This window comes from Athene noctua, chromosome 4, assembly GCF_965140245.1.
Source record: "Athene noctua chromosome 4, bAthNoc1.hap1.1, whole genome shotgun sequence".
Taxonomy (NCBI): domain Eukaryota; kingdom Metazoa; phylum Chordata; class Aves; order Strigiformes; family Strigidae; genus Athene; species Athene noctua.
In genome coordinates, this window is record NC_134040.1 from 3,252,783 (window position 1) to 3,279,015 (window position 26,233).

General features: G+C 43.2%; 1 protein-coding gene across 1 annotated transcript in view; it reads left to right on the forward strand.

Annotated features, from left to right (window-relative positions):
* Positions 1-3,036: 3,036 nt before the first annotated feature.
* The window catches only part of DDRGK1 (DDRGK domain containing 1), a 40,335-nt gene continuing 17,138 nt past the window's right edge, over positions 3,037-26,233 (forward strand). The window contains exons 1-4 of the mRNA XM_074904266.1: positions 3,037-3,172; positions 9,754-9,912; positions 20,007-20,113; positions 22,085-22,186. Coding sequence (XP_074760367.1) covers positions 3,085-3,172; positions 9,754-9,912; positions 20,007-20,113; positions 22,085-22,186 — 456 coding nt within the window. The 5' untranslated portion in view covers positions 3,037-3,084. The remainder of the gene's footprint in view (positions 3,173-9,753; positions 9,913-20,006; positions 20,114-22,084; positions 22,187-26,233) is intronic.

The window sequence follows — 26,233 nt, forward strand, 5'->3', positions numbered from 1 at the left end:
CATTTGTGGAGGAATGGGCTATCTGACCTTTCATCAAAATAAATAATTTGAAAGCCACGTATTTTCCCCCAAAACTGCCTGCATTGGGATCAGGTGCTGCCCCCCCTTGCCCCCCCCCCACACTGACTGAGGAAATCACATAGGTTTGCAAGTTCTGTATTACTGTGATCCCACTGTAGTATGGTATCTGCAAGACTTGAGTGGGTTAGGTCATGCTCCAACAGCGGTCACTTAACACCCACTGCTCATCACAGCCTTCACATACATTTTCTTAGTGCCTTGGTAGAAAATCACTCTCAAAATCCACTGAAATCTACATGGTTATTAAAGCGGAGGGATTTTTCCCGATCTCAACTAGATAAAATACAAGAGGGCATCTGAGAAGTACAACCCAAGGGATGTAAAATGCTTCTGAAGAAGACCCCGGTGTTGTATCCAAGCTGGACTGAGTATCCGATGAGCTGCGGTTGTCTGTAGTTTAAACTCTGTTCCTACGCGGCATAATGGTGACACCTACAGGAAAACCTCAGCTGCTACCTCTGCAGCCCAAAGAGGAGCGGATGACATGACATCATTAATATTATCTCCTTATTAAAGCCTGTAAGGACCATGAAAGCAAATAAAATACCTATTGCTCAAAAAAGTAAGAGCTGGCTGCAGATCATTAGCTGGATGATGAGAAAACGGGATCTGGGAGCCATCATCTCCCTCCACATCTGCTGTAGCTGCTGCTACCAAGCAATGCACAAATGACAACAGAGTTAAGCAAAATTTAAAAAAACAAACAAACAAACAAACAAACAAAAACCCAACACCAAACTGTAATAATGCTTCTTTCTGGATGTATCTTTTGAGCTTTGCTTGGCATACAGCTGTGTGTGGCTCCAGGACACAGCTGCTTGTGCACCCAGAGTGCCTTGGAGTGAGTTAAACTGAGACTATTACTAAACACAGACAGGTCTGTGAGAACTCCCCACGGCTTCCTGCTCCTTCAGCCACGAACTCAGCGTAGGGGAGAGCGCACGCTGGCATCTCACACCTGGCCTGTGCCTGTTCATCGCTGCTCTCAGCAGTGTTACAGGATTGGATACAGGGCTGCCGAAGAATATTCAAACATTAGAGCACGTAATATCTCTTAGGAATGTCTTAGGCATGTTCTCTAATTAGAATGGACATTAAGAAAGTGAAATATCCTACAGATAAAATAACTAAATCTTTGGTTTAAACTCTCATTAAAGAGTCACCACTTTTCAAATTTGCAGGCAAAGACATGAAAGAAAAACCCATGCATTTTTCATTCAGTTTTTATTTTTACAAGCAACCCTGAACCACTAGATGTGATATAAAATAACCATTTCTGAAGCGCACCCTCAAGCTAATCACCAGGAAAGCTTCAGTTCATAATTTATCTAACTGTGGATAGGTGCAATTTCCCTTACACCTCAAAAGTTACTAGAGGACATGTCCCTTCTGATCACCCAGTGACTGTCAGACTAACCTGGTAAGACAGAAACAGACCACAGACAATACAGTTTGAGCAGAGCACGAACAAAGGGGCATCGCCACTGATTTCCAAAATGAGATTTGAAAGATGATTATTAAACTAAAACTTTGTAATAAGACATCCAGTCTGTAGTTCACTTCCTTTTTGAGAACTTTCCACTCTGTCGCTGGTTCTACATTGTTAAGACTTAACAAATTTCTTAGTAGAAGTTGTTTTTTTCTGTGGCAGACTGATCTGAATTTGTCTTGAGCTCATGACGGTATATGCACAGGCAGCTGTGCAGTCCACAGTAATGACTGATTAGCTGAAACAGTTCCTTTGATCACATCTAGATCTCCAGTAGTCCTTAACTTCCATTTCAATTTATGAAAACATTTCCCCTAACAACAAGCAGTGGTTTTAAAAGATCACACTAAAGGGATCTCTGAAGCAAGAAAGGGCTAGATCAGTCAGAACTTCACAACCACAATGAAGTCAAAACATGTAAAAAATAAAATATTTTCGTCCTCGCTCACAGAAGGACTAGGGCAGAGCCTGACAAATGGTTTCAGATCTAACAGTGGGCCACCATCCAAAGGGGAGGGAAGTTTGTCCTCCACCCCCAGCCACAAGTTCCTGCAGCATCTTTTTGTGCTGATATATGTTATGATCTGGCTCATAACCAAATGCAGAAAAAAAAAAAAAAGAAGAAAAAAATTAAATAGTTTCCTGCTGTGGCCCATTACACAGTCATGGAGTATTGCTACCAGTAAAAGGGAATCAACAGGAGTCCGATCCTCCATTTGGCTGGACCCCAGCATGAGTTCAGCCTAACGCAACGAGCAACCTGCAGCCAAAGCTCATCCACCTCGTACCGGCTCTGCACAGATCAGCGCAAACCTGATTCTTTAAACAAATCTGCTTCCTCTGAGCAGCTTCGTTTCCTACATTTTTACCGAATTAAGCCAGCGTACTACGCGTGCAGCTAGTTTTGGGCCAGTGCAGAGTCAGCCTCTCCGATTTTGTCAGGGGCAAACTTGCTGTGGCTCAGGACGCCGTTGTTCAGCTGCCCGAGCCAGGCAGCTTCGGCGCGACTGCATGCCCACACACCGCTGACTTCAAGGCAGAACTCAGGAACTACTCATAGGTGTAACTCCACCTTCCCGGCCAGGGCCGCCCTGGCAGCGGGCGCGCACAGCGCGGCCCGCCCGAGTGCTGAGGGAAACGCCTCACCGGCCGCCCCCAGCAGCCGCGCCCCACGGCCAGACCCACCGGCGCTGCGCTGACGGGCGGTTTTGCTTCACAGTTTTTAATTCCTCGTTTAATTTCCCTTCCGGGCGCACACGGGCCGGGCCGGGCCCTGCACCTCCCCGCCCGCCTCCTGGGCCGGCGCTCCCTCAGGGCCCCCTCCGCCCCCCGGGCTGCCCTCCGCCACGCCGGCCCGGCCGCCCCGCTCCCGCCTCAGCGCCGCCCCGCTGCAGGCAGCATATGGACAGCCCGCGCTCGGGGTCCTTGCGGCGGCGAGGGGCGGGGCGCGGCAAGCACCGCCCCTGCTGCGGCCGGGGGGCGGGGCCGAGCCGGCGCTGCGGGAGGGGCGGAGGATGGACGCGGTGCTGCTCGCCGCCGCCGCCGCGCTCCTCGCCGTCCTCCTCTTCTTCGCCACCCGCCTCCGTGGCCAGGCGAGGGCAGGTGGGTCACGGCCCCGCTGGGCCTTCTTCCCGGGCCCGCCCCTGCTCTCAATGGAAACCGCGGGGTGGGGGGGGCTCGCCTCAGGCCTTCCCCTGAGGGGGAGCCGCCATGGTGGGGGGGGCCCGGTGGTTCCGTCAGGATCCCTGGCGCCCCGCCCTTCCCTCCACCCGTCGGGGTCGTCCTTCAGGCCCCGGGGTGGGAGCCCCGGGTGGTGGCGGAGAGTGCTGCTGCTGGCCGGGGCCCGGGCACGGTTCCCGGCCTGAGGCGGCCCCAGGGTGAGGGGCAGCGGGTTTGCTGTGGGGTTGAAAGGTTGGCGAGGTTCCCGCTCCCGGGCTGGGCGGGCGCAGGGAGGGTGGCCCTGAGGGCTTTTCCTGCAAACGGGGAGTGAAATCCACCGGGTGAGGTGACAGCCCAGCCCGGCTGACAGGCGGGTCTTCACCTCTCCTCCTCCCCGGCAGGCCTTGGGCAACGGCCGGTTAACGTTCGTGTCAGACATCAGAGCTGAAAGGCAGGCCGGCCTGTCACCTGCCTCTGACAGCTTGCTTTGCCTACATTTCACAGAAATCGCCCACTTCTGCTGGTTTTCCACCTCGCCCGACGCTGCGAGGGCTTGCTAGCCACGCCAGGTTTTGGTGCGGCGTTGCGTAGTCCCATTCTGGGAACGGGTAGATGATACAGCACTTCAGTTCTCCCTCAAACGGCGAGTGTTTTATTGCTGGCCAGCAGTTAGAATCACATCGCCATTTAGGTTAGAAAACATCTTTAAGATCTTCGAGTCCAGCTGTAAACCTAACACTGTCCAGTCCACTGTGGCAGTGGGAAACTGGTGGAAGCGACCTTGTGTGGGTACGAGTTGAATTTTACGGGAAGAAGTCAGATGCAGCTCTGAACTTATCAACCTTGTTGTGTTTTCAGAATGAAAGAAGGGAGTTTGTTTTTCTGTGATGTCTCAAATTCAGATATTTATCCAGGACAAATACTGAAGCTGAGTGGCTGAGAGAGTTGGGGGGTTCAGCTGGAGAAGAGAAGGCTCCGGGGAGACCTTAGAGCGGCCCCCCAGGGCTGAAAGGGGCTGCGGGAAAGGGGGGAGGGACTCGTCATCAGGGGGTGTAGGGATAGGACGAGGGGGTAGTGGTTTTCAAATGAAAGAAGGTAGATTTACATTAGATGTAAGGCAGAAATTGTTCCTTGTGAGGGTGGTGAGGCCCTGGCACAGGCTGCCCAGAGAAGCTGTGGCTGCCCCCTCCCTGGAAGGGTTCAAGGCCAGGTTGGACGGGGCTTTGGGCAACCTGGGCTGGTGGAAGGTGGCCCTGCCTGGGGCAGGGGGATCAGAAATAGATGATCTTTGAGTTCCCTTCCAACCTAAACCATTCTATGATTCTTTGTCATTATAACAACACTAGTTTCCAGGATTTGGAGTCTGTCGGGGTTTTGTTTGGGGTTTTTTTGAGGAGGTGGTAACTTTCATAAATTTTTAAGAAAAAAAGAAAACACGTCTGGTATAAACACAGTCATGCCAGTAGAAAAGTGTATACTGGTAAGGACATTGTGTTAAAAGCAGGTTTTGCTGATAATTAAGTTTTCCAACACATTTCTCTTGCACCTTCTCTTGTATAGACCTGGTCTAAATTTTTCTCAACAGCTTGGAAACTGATGAGATTTTGTCAGATTCCCGGTTAGTCAAAGCTTTTGGTAAAAAGTGAGTGCATGTCCCAGAGAAATGAGACTGCTGAAAATACGTAATTTTCTGAACTTGACTTGTATAGTGACTTGCGTAAATCAGGGTCTGCAGGGCTTGGGAGGGTTTCTTTTTCTTTTCTTTTTTAGATGTACAAAGTTCTAACTAACTTGAAACCCGAACATTTGTTTTAAATGGTCTGAATTCTCAAGAAGCTTTAATACTGGTTTTGAACGGCTTGGTTAAAGTTAGTTTACATTCAGGATAATTTCATCATTTTGAAGCCTCTTTTTCAGCGGCATCTTTTTACTCTTCCGCATTGGTCTTCCTTTTTTTTTTTTTTGTTATGGTTTTAAGATAATTTCTACCTTAATATACTGATTTCTGTCATTATAAAGTCCTTTACAAAATTTCAGATTGTGGTGATGACGTTCTCCTTACGCAAGAGGAGTTATTAAATATGCTACATCGAGGCTGTTGTGTATTTAATATCTGCAAATTTTGATCTTAAACGGGAATTCACTTTCCTTTTTCTTATGTGGAAAATGGAAGTTGTTTCAATTCTGCTAGTGTATCTGTGTTGTCTGATGGCAGGGACTTGAAACTAGGGACTCTTGATGGGTTGTAGCTCTAACCTTTTCTTTTTAATGTCTGAGGATAGGGGCAACAGCTTCTCTTTACACTCACACTATTGGAGTTGTCCTTTTAAAAACGTTCAAAACTTGTCTGCCTTAGATCAGGAAGAGAGCTAAGGATCACAAGAGGTAAATCCTGTAAATTTGTATTTCCTTTAAAAGGTCATTTGGAGCAGCACAGTGTTTCCAGCAAGATCATGTCTGGACTTGTTCTGCTGAGAATAGAAAAGAAAACATAGTGTCGCTGGCTTTTATACGTGGTTGGCGTGTCTGTTTGTGAACGAGCCCTGATGTGATAAGCTGTACTAGGCAAAACCACCTCCCCAGGGGATCCGAGCATACTTCCACCTGTTGAATTTTGAATCACCTTCTTGTTGAGTTTCACAGGTTAGGTTAGCGTGAAGGTGGAAGATGCTGGATTCTGTCAGTGCAGTGGGAAGTACCACTAAGGTGTGAGGGTGCAGCAGGTGGAGCTCTCTCTGCGTCGGTGCAGAACGAGGGAGCTCACAAACTGGTCGCTGTGTCGTGTTGGACTGCCTCAAAACTTGCCAGCCCAGGTGTTACCCTGATGGACTTGCTTATCTGATGTAACTCAAGATAAAATGCTGTGATAGGCAAAGGATTGCTTCTCAAGATAAAATGTCTTTGCTCTGAGCAGGTGGAAATTTGCAAAGCTTTGTAAAGGAGCAGATTTCTACCTGGGGCATGTAAAATTAGCCCTAAGAAGTCTGAGCTCTGAAAGATTTTGCAGTATTGTCTGTAATGATATAACAGTGGTGCTTTACATCCAGTTCAGGAAAGAGCTCTCTTTTCAGAGCAGAGTTCTGCTCTATTTCCCTTTGGGAAGAAGCTCAGATAGTACAGCCAGAGTTTCAGAGTTGCTGCTCTGCACTGACTGACAAGTCAGACAAAATAATCTCCGTTGCTGCCTCTGTGCTGTGCTGATGTTTCTGAAAACGCAGAGGCAGAGCTGCTGTCTCAGCATGGCAGTAAACCTGCTGTCCCCAGAAAAGAAGTATTGCCTGGATTCTGAAAGGCTGAGTTGGAAAGTGGAGAACATGCAGCTTAAAATACAAACTAAAGCCATGTCCATGTTTCAGACACCTGTTTAATTTTTTGTTTGTATTGGTTGTTAACTTGAGGGCTTTAATTAATTTACTCTGGCCTGCCATTCTGCAAACCGTCGAGCAGCTCACGGATCACTTGTCTCAGGTATTGGTCATAAAGTTTCACTCAGTGGCTCTTTATCAAGTCTGATTAGTCCTTGTGTGACTAATCTCTGCATGCACTGGCTAGCCTGGGGTGCCACTTGTGTCTGAGACCTCTGCAGCTACAGGAAAATGAAGAGATGTCTTCCGATAAGTGCAGTGGCCAAACCACGCCCTGTGCTGCAGGAGGAGGTAAAAAACCCACAGGTCCAGACCCTAGTGAAAATTATTCCTGACCTCAAATCTGATGGTCGATCCAGTTCCGAGAATAAGAGCAAGAGGGTTTTTAAATGGATCCTCCCTATTCTTTGAAATCATCAGTCACACCCCTCCGTGTGCGGCTCTATTCAATCTGTACTTCCAGTTCAGAGGAAGGGAGAGCATTGTCTGACTTTCTAGATACTGCAACAAATGATGTACCTTGAGCCACGTAGACAAATTGTTGACCCCTGAAAAAACAGCCAGGTATAAGTGTGTTACAGGCAGAGTAAATGATTCTTTCTTCCTCTCCCTCATGAAGGACCAGAAGAAATGCAAGGGCAAACATTCAGTTTTATCAAATGACTGTCCAGCTGAATGCCTTGCAAACAGAAACTATAGGGGAAAGGGGGGAGGAAAAAAAAAAAAAGCTGTATTAGAGCTCTTTTCCTACTAAATGACAGTCCATAGTGTCTGGATGTCCTCAGTTGTTTGTCTGTATGTTTTGGAGATCTGACAAGTATTGTCCAACATTGCCTTGTGTGTCTGACCGTGATACGGGTCAGGTTTGATGGGGTTTTTACTGCTTTCTGAGCCCTGTTAACACTGGTCAACTTTGAGGAATTACTATGTCTCCTGTAGAGAATTAAATTGAGAAAACAGGATAGCTTGGTTCCTCTGTGAGAGTTAAGCACCTTGGTTTGAAATGAATATGTGGCTTATAAATAGATTCCTCTTTCACAAAATGCAAAACAGTCTCTGTTTCGCAGGACAACGGCAGCCATAAACAAGCCCCAGAATGAATGAGCACAGGAACTGCACAGCTGATACGCTGAGCAGGACCACCTTTGGAAGTTACTGAGATAGACACACTGAAGCTTTCAGCTGAAAGGATGCTGAGGTTTGAATTGCAGTCTATCTCAAGAACTTATGAGAAATACTGCATTTGTATAAAAAGGCTTTTCACAGGCAGTATTTCTGCCATTTAATGGTGTCCTGATAAGTGAGCTGCTGCTTGGCCTTTGCAGTATATTGCTGTCCTGTAGCACATTCTGTAGCATTCAAAAGAAACATTATCATGCTATAAATAAGACTGAGCGAACCTTGAAGCAAAATGATCAGATCCCTGGAGCCTGCACTCCGTAATTTATTATAGACCTGGTTTGGTCCACAGATAAAAGGTTCACAGATGAGAACCAGACAGTGACAGCAGTGTGATAGCGCAGTGACTCAATTCAAAATGTCAGTGCTGGAGTTTGCTGGGGGACTGCTAACACCTTTGTTGCAGCAATCCTGAACTGCTAATGGCTTTGGTGGCCAAACACTTGCCCAGGTTACTCTGCTTTGCAGCCTGTGCTGAGCTCAGCGCTGCTGCAGCTACAGCACTGTCGGTACCAAAGTTAGCCGCTTTGAAGCGAGCTGAGATGTACTGAGATGAGCTGCAAGCACACCTTTGATCGTCATGTAGATGTAGTCATAATGAATCTTATTTTCTGATCACAGATATGCTAATAGTATTTTTTTTTTAGGAAGGCATTGTTTGGATCAGAAGATGCTGGAAACTTGGCAGAGTGTGGAAAACATTTTATGTTCCTGCTAGGACACCATATTATCCGGCAAAGCACAAAAAAATCTGTCCCGAGTTTAAGTAAATGTGTAGTTCTATCTGCAACTTTCCTTGAGACCATTTGAATATTTACCTAAATTAAGGCATAGTAGTTAATACTTTGCAGGATTGAACAAGTAACAGTGTACACAAACATCAGTTATGCTTATCAACGGAATATGCAAAGCAGGTATCAAGGATGATGATATTTTACCATTATCTGATTGTTTCGGCATGACTACCATAGTTGATAGCAACAGGATCGTGGAGGTCTCAAAGAAAAACCTGGCGGAAGGTTTTCTTTAAAAAACTTCTGAAATGAGCCCGCTGGTCAGTCACTTGCTCCCATGATGTCTCCCAGCTGCTCCTCTGTTATGATATTCCTCATTTGTCAGATCTTAATTAGTAACTGAAGCATACGCTGAGAGGATAGCAGTGAGAGCTGCAGTGACCTTTGGTATTCTGTCTTCCCCTGCCTGTGTTTGGTGAGAGACCTGCAGTTTAAGTCGGCATGGTAGAATGAAGTTACCCTGTATGTCTTGGGGCTGTAATTTGTAATCCTTGTTTGCTGTTCAGGTTTTGTTTCAGGTATAACAATTTACATATTCCACTCTGAAACATGCATGCTCTCAGGTTTGAACTCAGGTGAATCTACTACTAAGTTACACAAGTAAAATAAAAATTAGAAAAAAAGCCGAATGCTTTAGAAGGGAAAAAAAAAAAAATACTTCTGGGTCCTTGCCTTTTGGTAACTCAGAAATGTTTAGACTGCTGGTCCTGCCAGATAAAGGGAATTGTCTTCTGGCAGAGAGGAAAAACAGATTAGCACTTTAGATTAAATAAGAATCTTTTTTGAGCACTTGTGGGGCGGGAGTGTCTTTATTTTGTGGTGTGGTGATTTTTTGGGGGGCTTTTTTGTTTGGGCACTGTCAGATCAAATGACATAAGCAGCACATGGCTATAGCTTTTTCTTTGCAATGATCTATACGCTGTTGCAAAAGAGACTGTTGTCAGGATAAAATTCCAGTTGTACAGAGCACTGTGCACAAATAAGAAGGTTCCAGTGCATGAACCCGCTTAATCATGGGAAAGCAACTTGCACATATCTCCTGCCACGCAGGGGAAAAAAAAAAAAAAACACGTGAGAACAGGGAGGCTCATTCGGTATTGCGCTTCTGATTGCAAAAGTTGACTGGCAAAAGGACAACTGCAGCAAACAGAGATGGCAAATCTCTCATCGTATTTCCCTTTTGCAGCTGATGAGGAACACCAGCAAAATGTGGCGGCAGCAGCAGTGGCCAGGCCTCGGCCCCAGGCTGAGGAGAGGGCAGATGGGATGCCGAGGCGCCGGAGGAACATGGGAAACCGGATGATGGCCCAGAGGAGAGCGCAGCAGGCTGAAGACTGGGTGGAAGGTAACTTTTGGTTCAGTTCATCTTGCAACCATTGAAAGAGACCTTAACAGCAGACATTAAGGTTGGTGAAGGGGTGCAGTTGGCCCTTGAAGATTTCAGTTTTGCTGATTGTGAATTATTTACCGCTTGACCATAACCTATTTAACTGCCCAGCTCTTCTTTGTACGTCATCACTTATCTCTAAATACCACCTACCTTTAACTGAAGAGTTTACCTCCTTCTGTGGTGAATTCGGGCAGTTTGTTGTGCCAACAGTGCATCGCAACATATTCTTCACTTGCTTCCTAGAAACTGCCTTTTGTGTTTCCTGCTTAGCCATGCAGGTTAAATTTGGGTAAACAGAATCTGCACCTTGCACCAGAATAATGAGCTGTAGCAAAGTATTGGTTTCTTGCAAATCAGTGGGAAGCATTAATCCCTAATGTAATCTCTGCAAAATCTGGAGTTTTCTTTCCGAGAAGCCACCCAGGTGGTGATCAGAATCAAGCCAATTAGCTGGAGATCACCACAGACTGCAGCATTTTGTCTTACTGCCAGCAAGTTGTTGACAACGAGTCCCCTGTTCCTGTGCTGAATCTACAGTTAGTAGCTATACTTCTGTGGTGTGGTTGTAGACAAGAATATGGTGATAAAAAACATCTTTGTACACCCTGTAAGCCTCACTCCCTTTTCTGGTGAAACTTCACACGTTATTATCTTTATTGCTAAAGAGAATGTCACCATGATTCACCTAATTGGATTCCTTCTACTTTCAGATTGTAGGTTAAGTCTTCAGAGTTTCTGCTCAAATAAAAGCAGGCTTCATTTCACTGGAGTTTGCGGTGGGGATCGGGGTGTCTGTTTGGTCTGCAGTAGGTGAGAAACAGTGAGCACACATCTGTGTGATGCCTTCATTAGGGGCTAGTTGCATTTTCTTCAGCTCTTCTTGTCTTGCAGTTTGTAGAAAGGGTCTTGCCCTCATGTTGGCAGGTAAACGTGCTATTCAAGCTAATTGTGTTCAGCAGTTTCACAAATGGAAAATTGACAGGTCTGAACTTTTCAACTTTCATTTTTTCTTTTCATGTGATAACATCCTGGAAAGAAAATGGAATCCAAAAATCTTTTGCCTCAAACTCCAGACATCAAAAGTTTGAATGCCGACGGCCGACAGTGAAGCTGTCAAAGCAAATGGCTGATCTTTGTCATTTTAGCAATAGAAGAATCTGTGTCATTGGGCTTTATAAATAATTCTTTTGCAGCTTACTGTACACCAGATGCAAGTGCTGCAGCTCTTGCATGAAGTGTTCTTTGAAATGACATCCCTGTTTTATTTAGTTTTTTCAATTTCTTTTTCAAATTAAAACAACTTCTTGCTTTTTGCTTCTATTTTGTGTTTCTGTGTGGGTTTTTATTCATATTCTGGGATGGTCTTTCCAAGTGCCAAAGCACTGCTGCACAACAGTAACACCAAAGCCTTTGGAGACTGAGCACAGAGTTCACTATAGCTGTGGGGAGAAGCTTCTGCCCCTGGTTCCTCAGCGTTGAGGTGTACAGTGACTAGTGGCCATTATTACTTGGGATTAGCCCCCCTCTGTCATGGACTGGCTGTGTCTGTGCTGCAAAGCCTGGCCCTGAGCTACGTGTGTTAATGTAGGGTTTGGGAGGGATTTTATCCCCTTAGAAAAGGATGTGTTAGATGTTGTGCTGCCCACTCTGTGGACATGTGGCATAGGCCTGGCATCACCTCTTGGATTTGCCTTCTTTTTGGGAGGCCGTCTGCATTTTCTCTGTGTCATTGCAATATAGAGCAGTTTTGCTTCATTACTGCCTCTGTCTGAACCTGTTGAAATAGCAATCCCCACAGCAGAGATCTGTGTTACAAATAGTAGTTGACTCACATGGAGAGAGAGCCCAGAGTGCATGCAGTGATGTGCAGTCCCAGGCAGTGCAGGACCAGCTGGGGGCATCCAGGACTGAACAGCAAAGTTACTTGGCAATGTAGACAGAAACACTGACAACCAGCCAATCTGGTTTCTTCAGTCTTGACTTGTAAACGTTCTTGTTGCTTTAGAAGGCTCTGAACATCTGCAACTGAAGTGGGTTTTTTTTCATTGTTAAAATGTTGTTAAATTTGTTGAAATGTTTTACTAGTAAGTTTCTGTTCTGTGTGTGGAATTTCCACTCTGGGCCTGTGTTTAGCTTTGGGTAAAGCTACCTGATCCTACTCTGGGTCACTGACTTCTGCTGCAGGTCAGTGCAGGCACAACACTAGCCTATCAGTGCAAGATTTCTATCATTGAACTCAGGAGGGGCGTGAGGATGCCCTGGCCATATCTGTGTTACTGTTACAGACGTAGAATTGGAGGCAGGTAGGAACTGCTCTTATCACCAAAATATTCAGCCTGTTGGGAACCAGTTCTGCTGACTCTAGGAAATGGTCTTAAAGTAACACTGGCAGGCTTTGGAGTTGTGGTTAGCATGAGGGTTTTCTATTTTCCATCTAACAATCAGATTTCAATTCCAGAATGAGAAAGAGAGCTTCAGAGGTAAAATAGTGGCTCACGGTTTGTCCTGCCTTTGCTAAGTTCTTGTGTTGTGCCAGTACTCAAATTAAAAAAATACAACCAAAAAAATGGCACTAGGATCTCCTTACAGCAGCCTTCCAGTGCATAAAGGGGCTGACAGGAAGGCTGGAGAGGGACTTTTTACAAGGGCATGTAGTGATAGGACGAGGGCTAATGGTTTTAAACTGAAAGGGGGGAGATTTAAATCACATACAAGGAATAAATTCTTCCCTGTGAGGGGGGTGAGGCCCTGGCACAGGCTGCCCAGTGAAGCTGTGGCTGCCCCCTCCCTGGAAGGGTTCAAGGCCAGGTTGGACGGGGCTTTGGGCAACCTGGGCTGGTGGAAGGTGGCCCTGACCACGGCAGGGGGTCGACAGGACTACCTTTAATGACTCTCCCAACCCAAACCATGCTGTGATTCTATGATCAGAACCTTGATAACTTTTAATTATCCCTTCTGTAGTTGAAATCTTAATCTTATTTACTTACAAGTCTGGATAAAGAAAATTTAATACAGACAAGAATAGTTTTTGTGTGCTAGTGATTGTTCTGAATACTCAAATCTACACCCATTGCCAGTGGAGTTAAACCAGCTTATAGTTCTTCCTTTAGCTTGGTGAGGTGGGGTAAGACATATGTTGAAATGCTAAATGCCTTGACTTTCCTACCAGAATTTCAACCCACACGGCGCATGTAGGTTCCTTATTCACGGGCTCCATGTGGGCTGCACTGTGCTGTGGGGGCAGGCCCGCTAGCTGGGTGCCTACGCTGGCTCGGTTTGCCTGAGTAATGTTTTTCAGTGGTTAGTTGAGTAGTCAAAGGAGGTCATCTGTTATGAGACTATCAACATCTATTAATATCCTCTGATGGCCAAAGATTGCTGGGGAGATATTTTTCACTGGTGACAAAGTAATTCTCAAAATGACTGAGACCCCTGAGCTGTGTTCCACCAGCGTGACTTCCAGGCTGGCTTTAGAAAAATGAGTTTAGTTGCCTTATATTGCCCAACTTCATTCTAGTCGTAACGCTGCTGCCTTTCACGCAGCCCAGTGCGATCTAGGCCGCTGTTCCTGAAGTTTGTGTGCCTCAGAGGACATCTGCTCTGCACATTGTACCAGGGTGCCTATGCCTTTCCCTGCGGAAAATGAGTCTGGAAGGAGAGTTCTGTATTCATGTGGTTAGGCTGGTTCTGATATCCCGGCTAGCAGACTTAATTAGCTCTGTTGTATCTTGATTTAAATTGAACCCAGGCAGCAGTGGCTTTGTGGGGCTGGCTACAGCCAAGATGAAAATAAAAGCACTGCAAGGCATAAATGTGTGTGGATTTCATGCATTAATCATTTAGGGCAGGAGAGGCCATGCTAAGCAGTGGGAAGAAGTGGGGGGAAAGGGGTTGAATTTGAGTCAGCTTGAGGGTTGTTTGGGGCATGGGGTAGTGTGAATAAATGGCATCAGCCATTTTCCACTTTCAGACCCCATTTATTTATTGACTGAGGAGGGTGTCTCTGGCTCTTGTTTTTGCCTGAGTGATGCTCTGAGTGCATCCACTTGGACTTTGATCACCTTTGGGTACATGTAAAGATATTTTATCAAGAGCTTTTACTTGATTGCTGGTCATGTGAAGAAAAACTCATCCAATTCTGGAGTCAAGCTTGTGCTTCCAAACCTGCTTATTGTGTCTTGAACCCTGCAAAGCACTTCGCAGTGAAATAAGTGACACTCTCTTGACATTTTTTTGCAGCTTGGAGCAGAAAGTCACACAACCAATCTGGTGTTTGCATAAAAGTTTTAGTACTGTAATTTCCTATCGAGTGATGAGAAACTTGCAGGGATGAATTTATAACAGCAAGTATGGTTGGGTCGTCTTGATCCCACTGAGGTAAAAATAATGAGGATCGTGATCTGAGGCTAATGTCTGTTTGCTTGAAGGACTGTTAGACGTTCTTTCCAACAGTGACTTTGTACAAACATGTAGTGAGAAAACCTGCTTGCCTCGGCACACTTTACAAAGAGTGTGGGGAGACAGAGGCGTGCACAGGCAACGTGCCTTTTCCAGGGTTGTTCAATCACTTGGTGAGGAGGACACAGGTTTTGCAGTCCAGGTTTTCTGTCACTCGGAGTGGTGTCTCTGACCAAAACTTGCTGCTGTTGATTCGAGGGGTTGGCATTTTTGTTGGCTGAAACTGGTGGGTGTTGCCACGCCATGACTGAGGGTAGTTACAAAGAAACAGACTTCTCTAAGAAATGATAGTGATCTCCAAACCACCAAGCAAAACAAAGACCACTGGGCAACCCTCTGGGTGGAAAGGCTGTGGTGGGTGTTGTGTGCCAAGCTGAGCTAGAGAAAGAAACGAGGCAAAAGAGAAAGATGTGCCAGGAGGGCCTAAGCAGACCAGTAGATTTCCAGGGAATACTTTCAAAAGTTTCATTTTGAAGGGTGATCACTTCAACATCCTACAAAACAAACGGCCTCTCAGACTTGTTGCAAAAAGTGTTGCCAAAAAAAGGGATTTTGTGTGGATTATTATGTTTTGATTTTTTTCTTAACAAACAGAAAGCACTGCATCAGAGAAATAATCTGCTTTTGTCAATGGCTTTTATTTGTAACTGGAACAAACTACAGGCTCCCTATTTTGGCAGGAGCATATAACTCCAAAAGGTTAAATATCCCAACATCTGCATGCCTTTTCTCTGAGCTTCTAGCCCTGTACATCTGAGCACGGGTTTAAGAATATCCAGTGCAGTGAATATTTTGTTAAATTTACTTTACTTACACAGAGTCAATAGTGATTAAGTGAACAGTTTTTGACAGTCTGAGTTCTCTAGCTTGTAAAATAAATAATGATAACAAGAAGTTAACAGTTCCAACATAAATTAAATCATAAATTTGTCTCCTCTTTTGCTGGGCCAGACTTGGAGATCAGAATCTTGTGTTTTCCTTTATAAGTGTCACAACTGAGGAAGAAAGCACAAGACAAAAAAAAAAAAAAGGTCCTACGAGTTTAGAAAAATATAATATTTGGGCATTTTAAAATGTCCATTATTGCTTTGTGTAGCAGCTAAGTCCAGCGTTCAAGTCTTGCATGTAAACAAATCTTGTGTGAATGTTTTTTACTAGTTTTGGGGGAAAAAAATATAAAAAATACTTGTAATTTTTTTTTATCCTCATTCAGTGATGGCTACTGTGTGTGGCTTAAAGTGAAGAATGTGCTGAAATTTGTCAATATAAAAAGCACTTTTTTTAAGCACCTTGTGTAACGTTGCATCTTCCCATACTCTGGTGTGCCAAAAGATCTGGAAAATGTGTAAACTTAGAAACACTGATGTGGTCCCATGCTGTTCTTGTGAAACAGCTGGTAAGAGAGCTATATTAATCAATGGAGCAGTTGAAATAATTTTAATGCTTAATCAATAGGAAAACCTTTCTAGTACAGTGAAACTTTGACTACTAATACCCTAACTAGTGAATCAAAAGTTAATTTTGACTTGCTACTATTCATATAGAAAGTGACTTTAGTGTTATCAAAGTATCCACAATGTGTGTCTGCCCTTGAGACATTTCAAGCGCAGATGGTGTGTGGAAGAGGTAGGTGTGTGGTTTCTCAGTTATGCCATATGGCTTTATTTGAGAAAAAACTTCAAGTTGTTTAACTTCTGCTCAAAAGGGCTAATATCCTTTGTTTGCTGTCCTTTTTCTGTCCTAAGCATAGGCTGGTTTTGTGGCTTCAAATTAATAAGGCAATGTCTCATTCGGTTCCTAAACTGCACAGCTACCAATTTTTTTTAGAAAATATTAAAAATTGTTATGACTGTACCACCGCAGGGCTGTGTTACTCATGAATGCCCACACCTTTCCATATGGTGAACCGATTCCTTTCCAGTGGCTGGTGTCATACATCTGTTCAATGTTAATAACACGCATATGTCTTCTGCCTTCAGGATGAACTGTTTGTTTTGCCTGGCACCTTCTCCCCCTTTCTCTTACTTTCTTTTTTTTTTTTTTTTTTTGTTAGGTGCTGCATAAATAGTAAATAAAGTAGCTTGCTGTGCCCAGGGGATTTTTTGTGAGCAGCCACATGTGCAGCCTGCATCCTTTTCCGTGAATGGGAATCCATTTGCTCCACTTCCAAAACTTATCAGGAAGCAAGACAGGCCGTTTGAGGTAGATGACAAGGACAACTAAAACATAGGATGTTTCATCTGCAGTTTCTGCCTATTCTATACACAGTGGCTGGTAAATTCTCATCCCGATAGAAAACACAAACAGTCCAGCACACTTTCTAATGGTATTGGGAAGTATTTTTTTTTTAAGTACTCTGCAAATTTCAGGAGTTTCAACCACCTGTGTGACTAATAACTGTTTTCCTGTTGTCCTGCCTCTCAAGAGGTTCAAAACATTAATGAAAAGCTAAGGTTCCCTGAAACTATTTCTTTGCAAAAACCCGTGTTTGTGTAAAGCAGACTATGTAAAGTGGCATGAAAGCACTACTGTAAGTCAGACTGTTTCTGCGTTCTGTCTTTTAGAGCTGGAAACTGGTGGAAATGCCTCGCAAACTCTGGAAATGTTGGTATAGTTATGCTGGACTGTAAAGATGGGCCAAAATATGTTGATAGAGTAGTGACTGCGGTCGAAAGCAGTCCCGTCGTGTCTCACCCAGGCAGTTCAGGTGAAGAGGGGCCTGTGTGCCTCGGGGTTTGGTATTCTTTATCAGCCCCATATCCTGAAGTGGGAACAGGACGTTCATGTGAGCAGCTGGGGAAAGTCACTACTGACAAAGTGCTTGTGTCAAGCTTGGAGCACTGTCTCTCCCCTTCCTGCCACAACCCTACAGCCATTATGACCTCAGATAAAACTGTAGAGAGCACTACAGAAGATCAGCCTTCAACCAAAAATTACATTTTCAGCTTCAACTATACAATAACATCTGATGTTGTCAGGTTTTCCAACTGAGTATGTTTGCAGGCTGGCCAACCCTAGTGCTTAGGGTGATGATAAACTGCCTTCACAACAAGTGAGCACAACTCACCGAACGTCTTGCATCACATCTGAAACATGGGGGTAGATGGAGTGCATGTTCTCACGGACTGACCCCCTGTCAGGTCTGGTAGTGTTGGCAGCTATGAGTATGTGAAAAGTGATTGTTAAAAGCTGCTGAAACGATAGCTTATTTATGTTAAAAAAATAAAAATAAACCTCACTGGCTTGTGTGCAGCATCCACTCTGCTTTTGGTGCTATAATAACCAATTGATTCCGCAAAGCTTTTTACCATGTGCTTATATGCTTTCCAGCACGTTCAGGGTTATTTAGCACATAGTAATTGCACCCAGGTTTAGTGCACTGTTGACTTTTAAAGCTCTGCCGAATCGTGGGCCGCCTCTGCATCGCTGTCTCTTGTCTTTTGTTGGATGTAACTCCCTGCACTAGAAAAAGCTTGGAGGAAGTGGTACTTAAGGGATCACATCAGATGCTTCAAACGGGAGAAAAGCAAATGCTGCTGAACAAAGGCATGTTTGATCTGGGACTGGAAAAAGGCTTTAAAAGCCTTTCTCAACTTCTATCTAACCTCTGGCTCAGGTACTCTTAATATAGATGAAATCTGAGAAGCTTTCAGAGCCTCAGGTTGAATAGTGTCATAGATGGTGTTTTATACTTGTGGTGTTTTCCAGAAATAATTTTCTAGAGAATAATACCAGTATTGTACTGCTAATTTTGGACTAATAGTTGCTGATGCTGGGTTGCTAACCTGCTGTATTTGGAACTCCCCTTGGCCCGGTATTTAAAACATAAATAAAGTTATTTTAAGCTTCAGCAAAATTGTAGAAGCAACTGTGTCAAGTCTGAGTGTCCCCTGTTGCTCTCTGTTTGTGGTGTAGGAAGGGGGAACCCTTTTGATCATCTCAGTAATCAGATACCAGTAATTCTCTGAAGCCAAATTCAAGCAAGCCTGCCTCATATTAACTCCCATATCCTGAAAACAGCTAAATTATTTGAGAGCCACCTACACAGCTCTCAATTACATTTGTTTCTGATGATGTGTCTCAGTGGCTTAACCATAGTACCATACTGTGTATTGGAATTAGTAAAACAAGAGTGTTTCAAACCTACTTCTACGTATAAAAGAAGGGTGAGCCTCGTTCATCCATGTGCTCCTTTAACAGCAGCTTTTTGGATTTCCAAGAAAGGGGACCAGGCACTCTGGAGAGAGCTCACTACAGGAAACACCCTGGCACCAGCCCTATCAAACCCCTTCTGGCATTTGCCACGTTACAGTCAGCTCCAGGTACAGCTGCTGCCAGCTCTCCTGAAACTGGTTATTAAACATAGATGGGATTTTTCTTTTTTGTTAGCCCGGCCTTGGAAACTAAGGGCTCAGCATTTGTGTGAGTGGGGAATTGTTTGTGGTGTTTTTTCCCCCCCAGCGATGAGGACTAAAGCTTAACTGAGGAAGAACTTGCCCGGCACACTTTTCCCCTTCTCCCTCCCTAAATAAACACTGTATTTCAGAAAAATAGCAGGAGCTGGTAGTGCTGTTCTTCAAATTACCCAGCAGACTTCAAGTGTGTGGATCTGAAGTCGGCATCAAGCATAACAGCACTGTGGATGCTCAAAGTACACGTTATCTTACCCGAAAAAGGATCCATGTGATAAAGATCTTTCAGTTTGTTCCTGCTTTCTGATTCAGGTGCATGAATCTCTAGATATTGTGTTTTATGAAGTGAGCTAACGATTTCTCTTTGAGTGTTGAGGTCAATCCATGGTACTTAATTTGTAGGATCAAGGACTAATTTAGATTAGCTAATAAAGTGGCCAAATGTTCGTGAGACATTGGGTGGAGAGAAAATGACAGTCTTTAAAAGCTCTTTAGACTTACTTAGTGCGTGAACAGATATATAATGCATTTGCACACCATTTGAGCATGACGCTTTCATATTTCACAGTTGCAGAAATCATTTTTTTAAACAACCAATTGTCATACAACGGGGAACTATTTACATGTAGTTTTGTTGCAGTCAAGCCCACAATTTGCATTGCAGGGATTTTTTTTTTTTTTTTCCCCTCCTCCCCTAAAGGTTAATTATATCAGGATAGAACTAATGGATGAGTGGCAGGCCCCCGAATCCCACTTTTGAATGGATGTCTTGTGATAAGCTTAAAGGTAACTGGGAAGAAAGTCTCTGCAGGTTGGGTGTTAAGCAGTTACATGATGACAACCATTAGCACATTTTATGTATCAAAGAAAGTATATCTTTTAATTGTGGAAAGCAGGAAATGTTTATGAAAAGCCTTCCTTCAAAAGATCAAGTAAATTTTTACTTCTGACTTCACTGGAGTGCGTGTTTGCCTTGTTACTTCTACTCTGTGGCTTTGGCAGTCCAGTGTGATTTTTTTTTTTTTTTTTTTTTTTTTGCCTTTTTCCATCTAATAGGTCTTGTCTGAAATGTACGTGTGTCTCCTTTTCATCTGCTGCTGCTTTCCTAGGAAGCAGGGAAGTTTCTCAAAAGGACTTGTAACTGACGATTTAAAATTTGTTATTTACGCAATGTTGCAGAGGAAGATGATGCTGAGGAGGTGCCAGAATTTCAGGTGTCTGGGAAAATTGGAGCAAAGAAGCAGAGGAAATTAGAAGAGAAACAAGCCAGAAAAGCACAGAGAGAGGTAAGCATTTCCTGCCACGTATAGAGCCCAGAGCAGAGCTGAATAGCAGTACTCAGCAAAGAACTGGTGATGACAGAGACCCCAGAAAGGCAAAGGCAGCGTCATCACTGCAAGTTATGTGTTTTAAAAATGTAAATTCAGATTTATATGTCAGATCCCAAGAGAGTCAGGCAAAATGGTGTCTCATTTTCTTTCCATTAGGTTCTCTGGCATTCTCGTAGGGCGGAGAGAGGATTTAAACTCTTGAATGCTCTTTATTGGATGTTTCCACTAGCTTGCAGCTTCATATCAGTACTGTCTCCCCTTAAAAATGCACTCAAGCCCCCATAGTGTTGTTGTAACACTGGGTCTGCAACCAAAACCGTGGGCAGTTCTGAGTAATGCTTCATGTGCTCTCGGTGCAAAAACTTTGTACACTTTTATCTATGTTTAGTCTTGTTTATTGTTTTTACAGACTGGGGGAGATGAAGATCAGACCCTGTAATCCGCTGAAATCTGCGATGCAGTCAGATTTTGGTTGAAATTTGGCCTTTAAACAGAGACAAAGTGTGCAGAGTGAACACACTGTGGCTTTTCAATTGTTCTTTCTTAAATCTGTGTGCAAAAGTACTTATGTAAATACGGTTGCTTTTCTTCAGTTTTGCCCAGCATGTTGCTGTTATTCCAGAGAAGCAGCAGGCTCTTTGAAACTTACTGTCTCAAGTGTACTCATGGATGGCAGCAGGTTATGCATTAATTCCTTTTAGTTGTTCTATCTATTTTTTTGCAAACTCTATGTTGTTCTGTAACTTGGAACATGAGGTTGCAAGAAGCAGATAAACAGCCTTTGCATAACAGAGGCTCGAGTGCACAGTGAACTTCACACATATTACAACAAGACAGGGTTTATGAAACTGCTAACATTTCTAGTGTGTAGAGGGTCCAAATAAAGCCAGCGAAATCCCATTTTGAGAATTTTAGTGTCACCTGAGGTTTCAATCTGGTTTCTGCTTTACACGGTGGTGGTATGCCCTATAGATAGGGTGGTTGGTAATAAACTTGATTATTATATAATATATAAACTTCCATTACGATCCTTTTCTCACTCTGTTTTAACTATTTTGTCATTACTTTCCATATTTATTCTATTTCATTAGCCTCTTTTTGTGGAAAAATTGAGCAAAGTCGAATGAAGTTAGATAAGCATCAGTTGGTGGAGTGAGGAATCCTTTGTTTCATTTTAAAACATGCTGATTTTTATTTTCCCATGTAGACAGATAAATTCCTTGGTTAGATCTTTTCTCTGAAACAGTCAAAGCCGCAAATCCTCCATTTGAATGTCTTTTGCTTGTTCTCTTAATATATTTTCAAATTTAATTATACTGAAGAAACTCAAGAACAACTTAAAACTCTAAACAATACACTAAACGCCCTTTTTATTTTTTTCCCCATTTTGCAACAATCTCTTTGCTAGATTTGATTTAAAAACAAACAATAAAATTGTTTGAGAGACTGGTGCAGCTTTTTCTTTAAGAGATTCTGCCCAGGTTAGTGATAAATTTGAATGTACTTGGTTTTACAGAGTTTATATTTCCTTTTCCTTTTTTTCTCTGTCCTTAGAGTCCCTTCTAGCTAAATTTTAAGTGAGGAGAAATGGAATGCCATGACATAATATTGCTTAATATTACTATAGTAATAAACTCATATGCATTTACCGAGCTTAAAACCCTTATTGAGATAGAGGTAATGCAAGTGGGAAGGGTAATTTCAAGTTTATCATAATATGAAGTTATCAAACTTCTTATAATGCTGAAGATTATGGGATAGGGGAGAGTTAAATGATAATGACTTTTTTTCTTATTCTCTTTACTGTTTCTTTCTGAACGTGCACCTAGGAAGATAGTAAGAAACCCTCCTATGGTACCACGATATGAAATTAAAAAATGTACATTCAGGAAGAATAAGGCTTGGCTTGCATATTTTTTTTTTTAGGCTGAAGAAGCAGAGCGAGAAGAACGGAAAAAGCTTGAGTCAAAAAGAGAGGAGGAAAGGCGGAAAGAAGAGGAGAGAATACGTCTTGAGGAGGAGCGACAGGTGGGATTGGTTTTATTTATAGAAGGAAATTTTGAACCAAGTTTGTCATTGAGATTGCTTCTACCTAAGTTCTGTGATCAGCAGAACTCCCTTTGCCTTTCATTGCTATTGTATACATTTTTTTATTTGTTTTTTTCCATTGCTCCATGTTGTTTGAATTACAACAGTACTCAGTTATTTCAACTGTAGATCCCAGCTTTGTTCCTCCAAGTGCTTGGCAGAAGTGAAAACTGCTCCAAACATGAATACAGGCACGTAGCAGCAGGCACCCACCCACGGTCGAGTCTAGGGCAAAACGAAACCTGATCTCCTGGTAGTGGATCTGCTACTGGTGGATGCTGTAGTGACAGATTGTTTGGTCAGTTTGTTATGTTGACAAACACAGCTGATAAAGTTGGCATTAGTTCCTCTGGGAGCTGTTTAAGTGCAGGTATGTGAAGGAAGGAGCTGTACCTAGTTGCAAAAGAAATTTTGGGGGTTGCTTGCTTGGTGTCTGACAGGAGAAGTTTGGTTATCCCAGAATCATAAAATAATCTAGGTTAGAAGGGACCTCCGGAGACCATCTGGCCTATCCTTCTGCACAAACTGTGTCCAGTTAAAGCAGGTTGCTCGAGAACTTGACCAGCCCAGATTTGAGTGTCTCTTAATGAAGGAGATTTCGCAATCTCAGGGGGCCCCAGTGCCATTTTGCTGGTTAGTGCTGCCTGCCTGACAGCTGTAACCAGCAGGGCAGAAAGTGAAAGACAGCAGCCACCAATTTTGCAACTGTCGCGTAAAATTACATTATTTTATTCTAATTATACAAATTTACATGCGCTTCACAATTAAAGATTTCTAAACTATGCATACAAAGGTGTGTGTTAGCAGGAGTGACCCAGAAAAACAGGTACTGTGCAGTTGAAATGCTTTTGTTGAATACTTTTCATCAGTGAGGGAGGCAAATTTATTTCAGAGCTCCTTTGTGGATTCCGGGCCTCAGTGCTACTGGCTAAGAACTAGGAACGAGCTTCGTGCTCTCTGGTGCTCGAGCAGGTTGTGTGGTAGCTTTGCAATTTGCTTCTGGAGGCAAGGACCGAGATGTTCTGCACAACCCTGTGCTGAATAATTGCTGTCCCAGGGGAGCGTAGCCCGCAGCTTTCAGTGTGAACTTTTTAGGATACTTAAATGTGCATGGAAATGTGCGTGTCTGGTTTGTAGTGAGCAGATTTATTTTAATTTGTTCTAAGCGCAGGTTGTGTAAGCGGAGTAACATTTTAAAGTAAGCTGATAACATTTTAAAAGGGGAAAAGACAATTTTTTCTTTCCTCTGTTGGGGACAGGTAGGCAAGATAAAACAATTTAAAAATTTTTTTTCCATACATCACACATGCAGATTGTATCCGTGAGATCTTTTGTAGAATCTACATTTACCTCTGGGGTTATCCACCCCAAAATCCTTTATTTTCTGAATTCTCTCTTATTTCCTTGTCATCAATAGAAGGCTTCTGAATTTCAGACATTGAAATGGATGAGGAGAATGTCAGTACTACAACATTAGGATACGTAGCATAGTCTGAGACTTTGACTTGTAAAGCAACTTGAACAAACTTCCAGGGGACCAATTATTCCACAGTTGCCCTTCTGAGAAAGATGTTCAAATTTAAAAGCACCTGGTCAAAGCGTGAACCCTGAGGTTAAATATCTGATCTCAGCTAGTCCGAGCCACTCCCGTGCTTAACCAAGGTGTTTCTTAACAGCAGAACGATCAGACCCAGCTTTCTCTGAATCTGTGTCAATCCCTTTTCCCCTGCCCATGCACTGCAGTAGCACCAGCTTCTGCCTTGAGGTCCCAGCAACCACTCTGCTTTTCTCCTAAGTATTGCCAATCTCTCCCCCTCATACCTCCAGCTTGGAAGGAGGCAAGATGAGCTCTGACTGCCTCTAAAGCACCTATCTGTTGCCCATCCTGCTTGCCATGGGGCTTGGTATAACAGATAACTCAGATGGCAAGTTTCCCTCCAGTGCTGTATTCTTTTAAGTGTTTTGTCTCCACCCAGTTCCCTGACTTTTTTTTTTTTTTTTTCCCCTAAAGTCCCGGGACTTTACTCTCCTTGAAACCCTGAAGAGTTGGTTGAAATGAAACAAATAGCTCCAGTAGTCTGAGAGGAATTAGGAGGGCACGCTGGCTGGACTCTAGCATTGTTTCAATGTCACTGCCTTTAGAGGAGGCTAACAAACAGAATTTTAATTCTTCCCAGAGTGGTAGCCGGCACAGCAGGTGGACTGCTAAGCAAATTGCAGTTGAGCTTGGCCAACCTGCTCCAAAGAAGCTGTAGCCCAGGACAAAGATGTTATCCTGTTAATTGCCTACGGGTTTGACCTGGGATTTAGCAGTGCAGCTGGCTAATCAGGACCATGGTTGAAAAGCTGAGTAGAAAATAAGGGTGAAGTTCTAACTAGAAGGTCTCCTCACACAGTAAGTGCTTATTAACGAGTTTATCTTTTTTTTTTTTTTTTTTTTTTAAATCTACTTCTGTTTAATTTAGAGCTGAGTAATTTCTTTTGGTTGAATGGGGAAAATCTTACTTGTTTTTATTTTCAGTATTCGTAGTAAAGATTGCACTAAAACAATTCCACCTTCATTTTGCAAGTCTCAGTAAAAAAGAGGAATAAAAACCTTTGGGTTTTTTATATTTTTAAAATTTTCTGTTCAACGATTCAAAGAAGTACTTACTAGTGTTTTGAAAATTGTTCAGGTGACTGAATCTAGCTTGCTATTCACTTTAGCCAATACCTTCCTTGGCTACTTAAATTCTGTAATTTTAACTTATTTTTGGTTGGTTGGTTTGTTTGTTTTTCCCAGCAGTCTTTATCAGGGCAGCAAGCCAACCCGCTGGGCTACATCACGAACATTATTCTGCTACTCGGGGGAAAGTGTTTTCAATATTTATTTTTTTTTGCTTGTGTCTAAGACAAGTTGATAATCCAGTAACTGCTGATCATTTTGAGCGTGGATCAAAGTGCATTTGTCTGACAATATTTAATGTCTATCCTCAACTGTTTTCTAGTAATTTTAAGTGTCTGTCTTCAAGTCTTTAACAGGAAATAGAACAATTCAAGACTTGTACGGGTATAGGCTGTGTTGCTCAAGTTCCTGCTTCAGTCAGCAAAGAAAGCAGTATTACAGGGAGCATGCTAATAACAAGACTTCAGTGTTTTAGTCTTGACTGGGTGATAGGAAACAAATTGAGTGAACAGATACTTGATTACTGTGCATGTAAGCACAGCCTGTCTTTACGATTATAACATCTTTCAAATCTTGTTACAGATTGATTGTGTGATGTAAAAGATGCTGCCTCTCTCTTCTAGGCCCCTATAAGCAATAAAGGGATCATTGGATTTATTGTGGTTTTTATGGAATGCGTAGTATAAAATGTCATTTTTATGTTCCTCTAGGGAAAAGGTTCTTCATTTCCACAAGTAACGTTTTGTCATGAGTAAGCCCTTGTGGGCTACAATGGGCTGATACTATTCCCCCATATAGGGCAGGAGATGGAAAGGCAAAACTACAAACGGTAGCTCAAATAGGGATTGACAGTCATGAGATAAAAACCAGAGGGTAGCTCACTGTATGATTTTTGAAGGCAGTTTGACTGCTGAGGTTTCTGTAGTTTATATCATCCCATAAGGCACAAGAAATCTAGAGCTTTATCACTGAAGTTTGTCTGAGAAATGTTAGGGTTGTCAGATAGCTTAATTTTTTTTCCTTTCCTTTTCCAATATATCAGAGTATTTCTGCAGGTGTAGTGGCAGTGGCAAGTCTCCAGACAAGCACAACCAGCTTTGTTAGCTAAATTTCAATTGAACCTTTTTTTCAATCTCTCTCCCAAAAAGTGCTACAAAAATTGTGTTGGCTTCTATGAACATTGAGATTGGCTTTGTGTGAAGGAGAGTTTCATTTCAGAGTTTCAGCTACAGCCTTAAACTAATAGCTGAGTCCTAGGCAACAGCAATAGGTGATTCCTGTGCCATTAAATATCATCTTAAAAGTTTGTCAGATGATGAGAG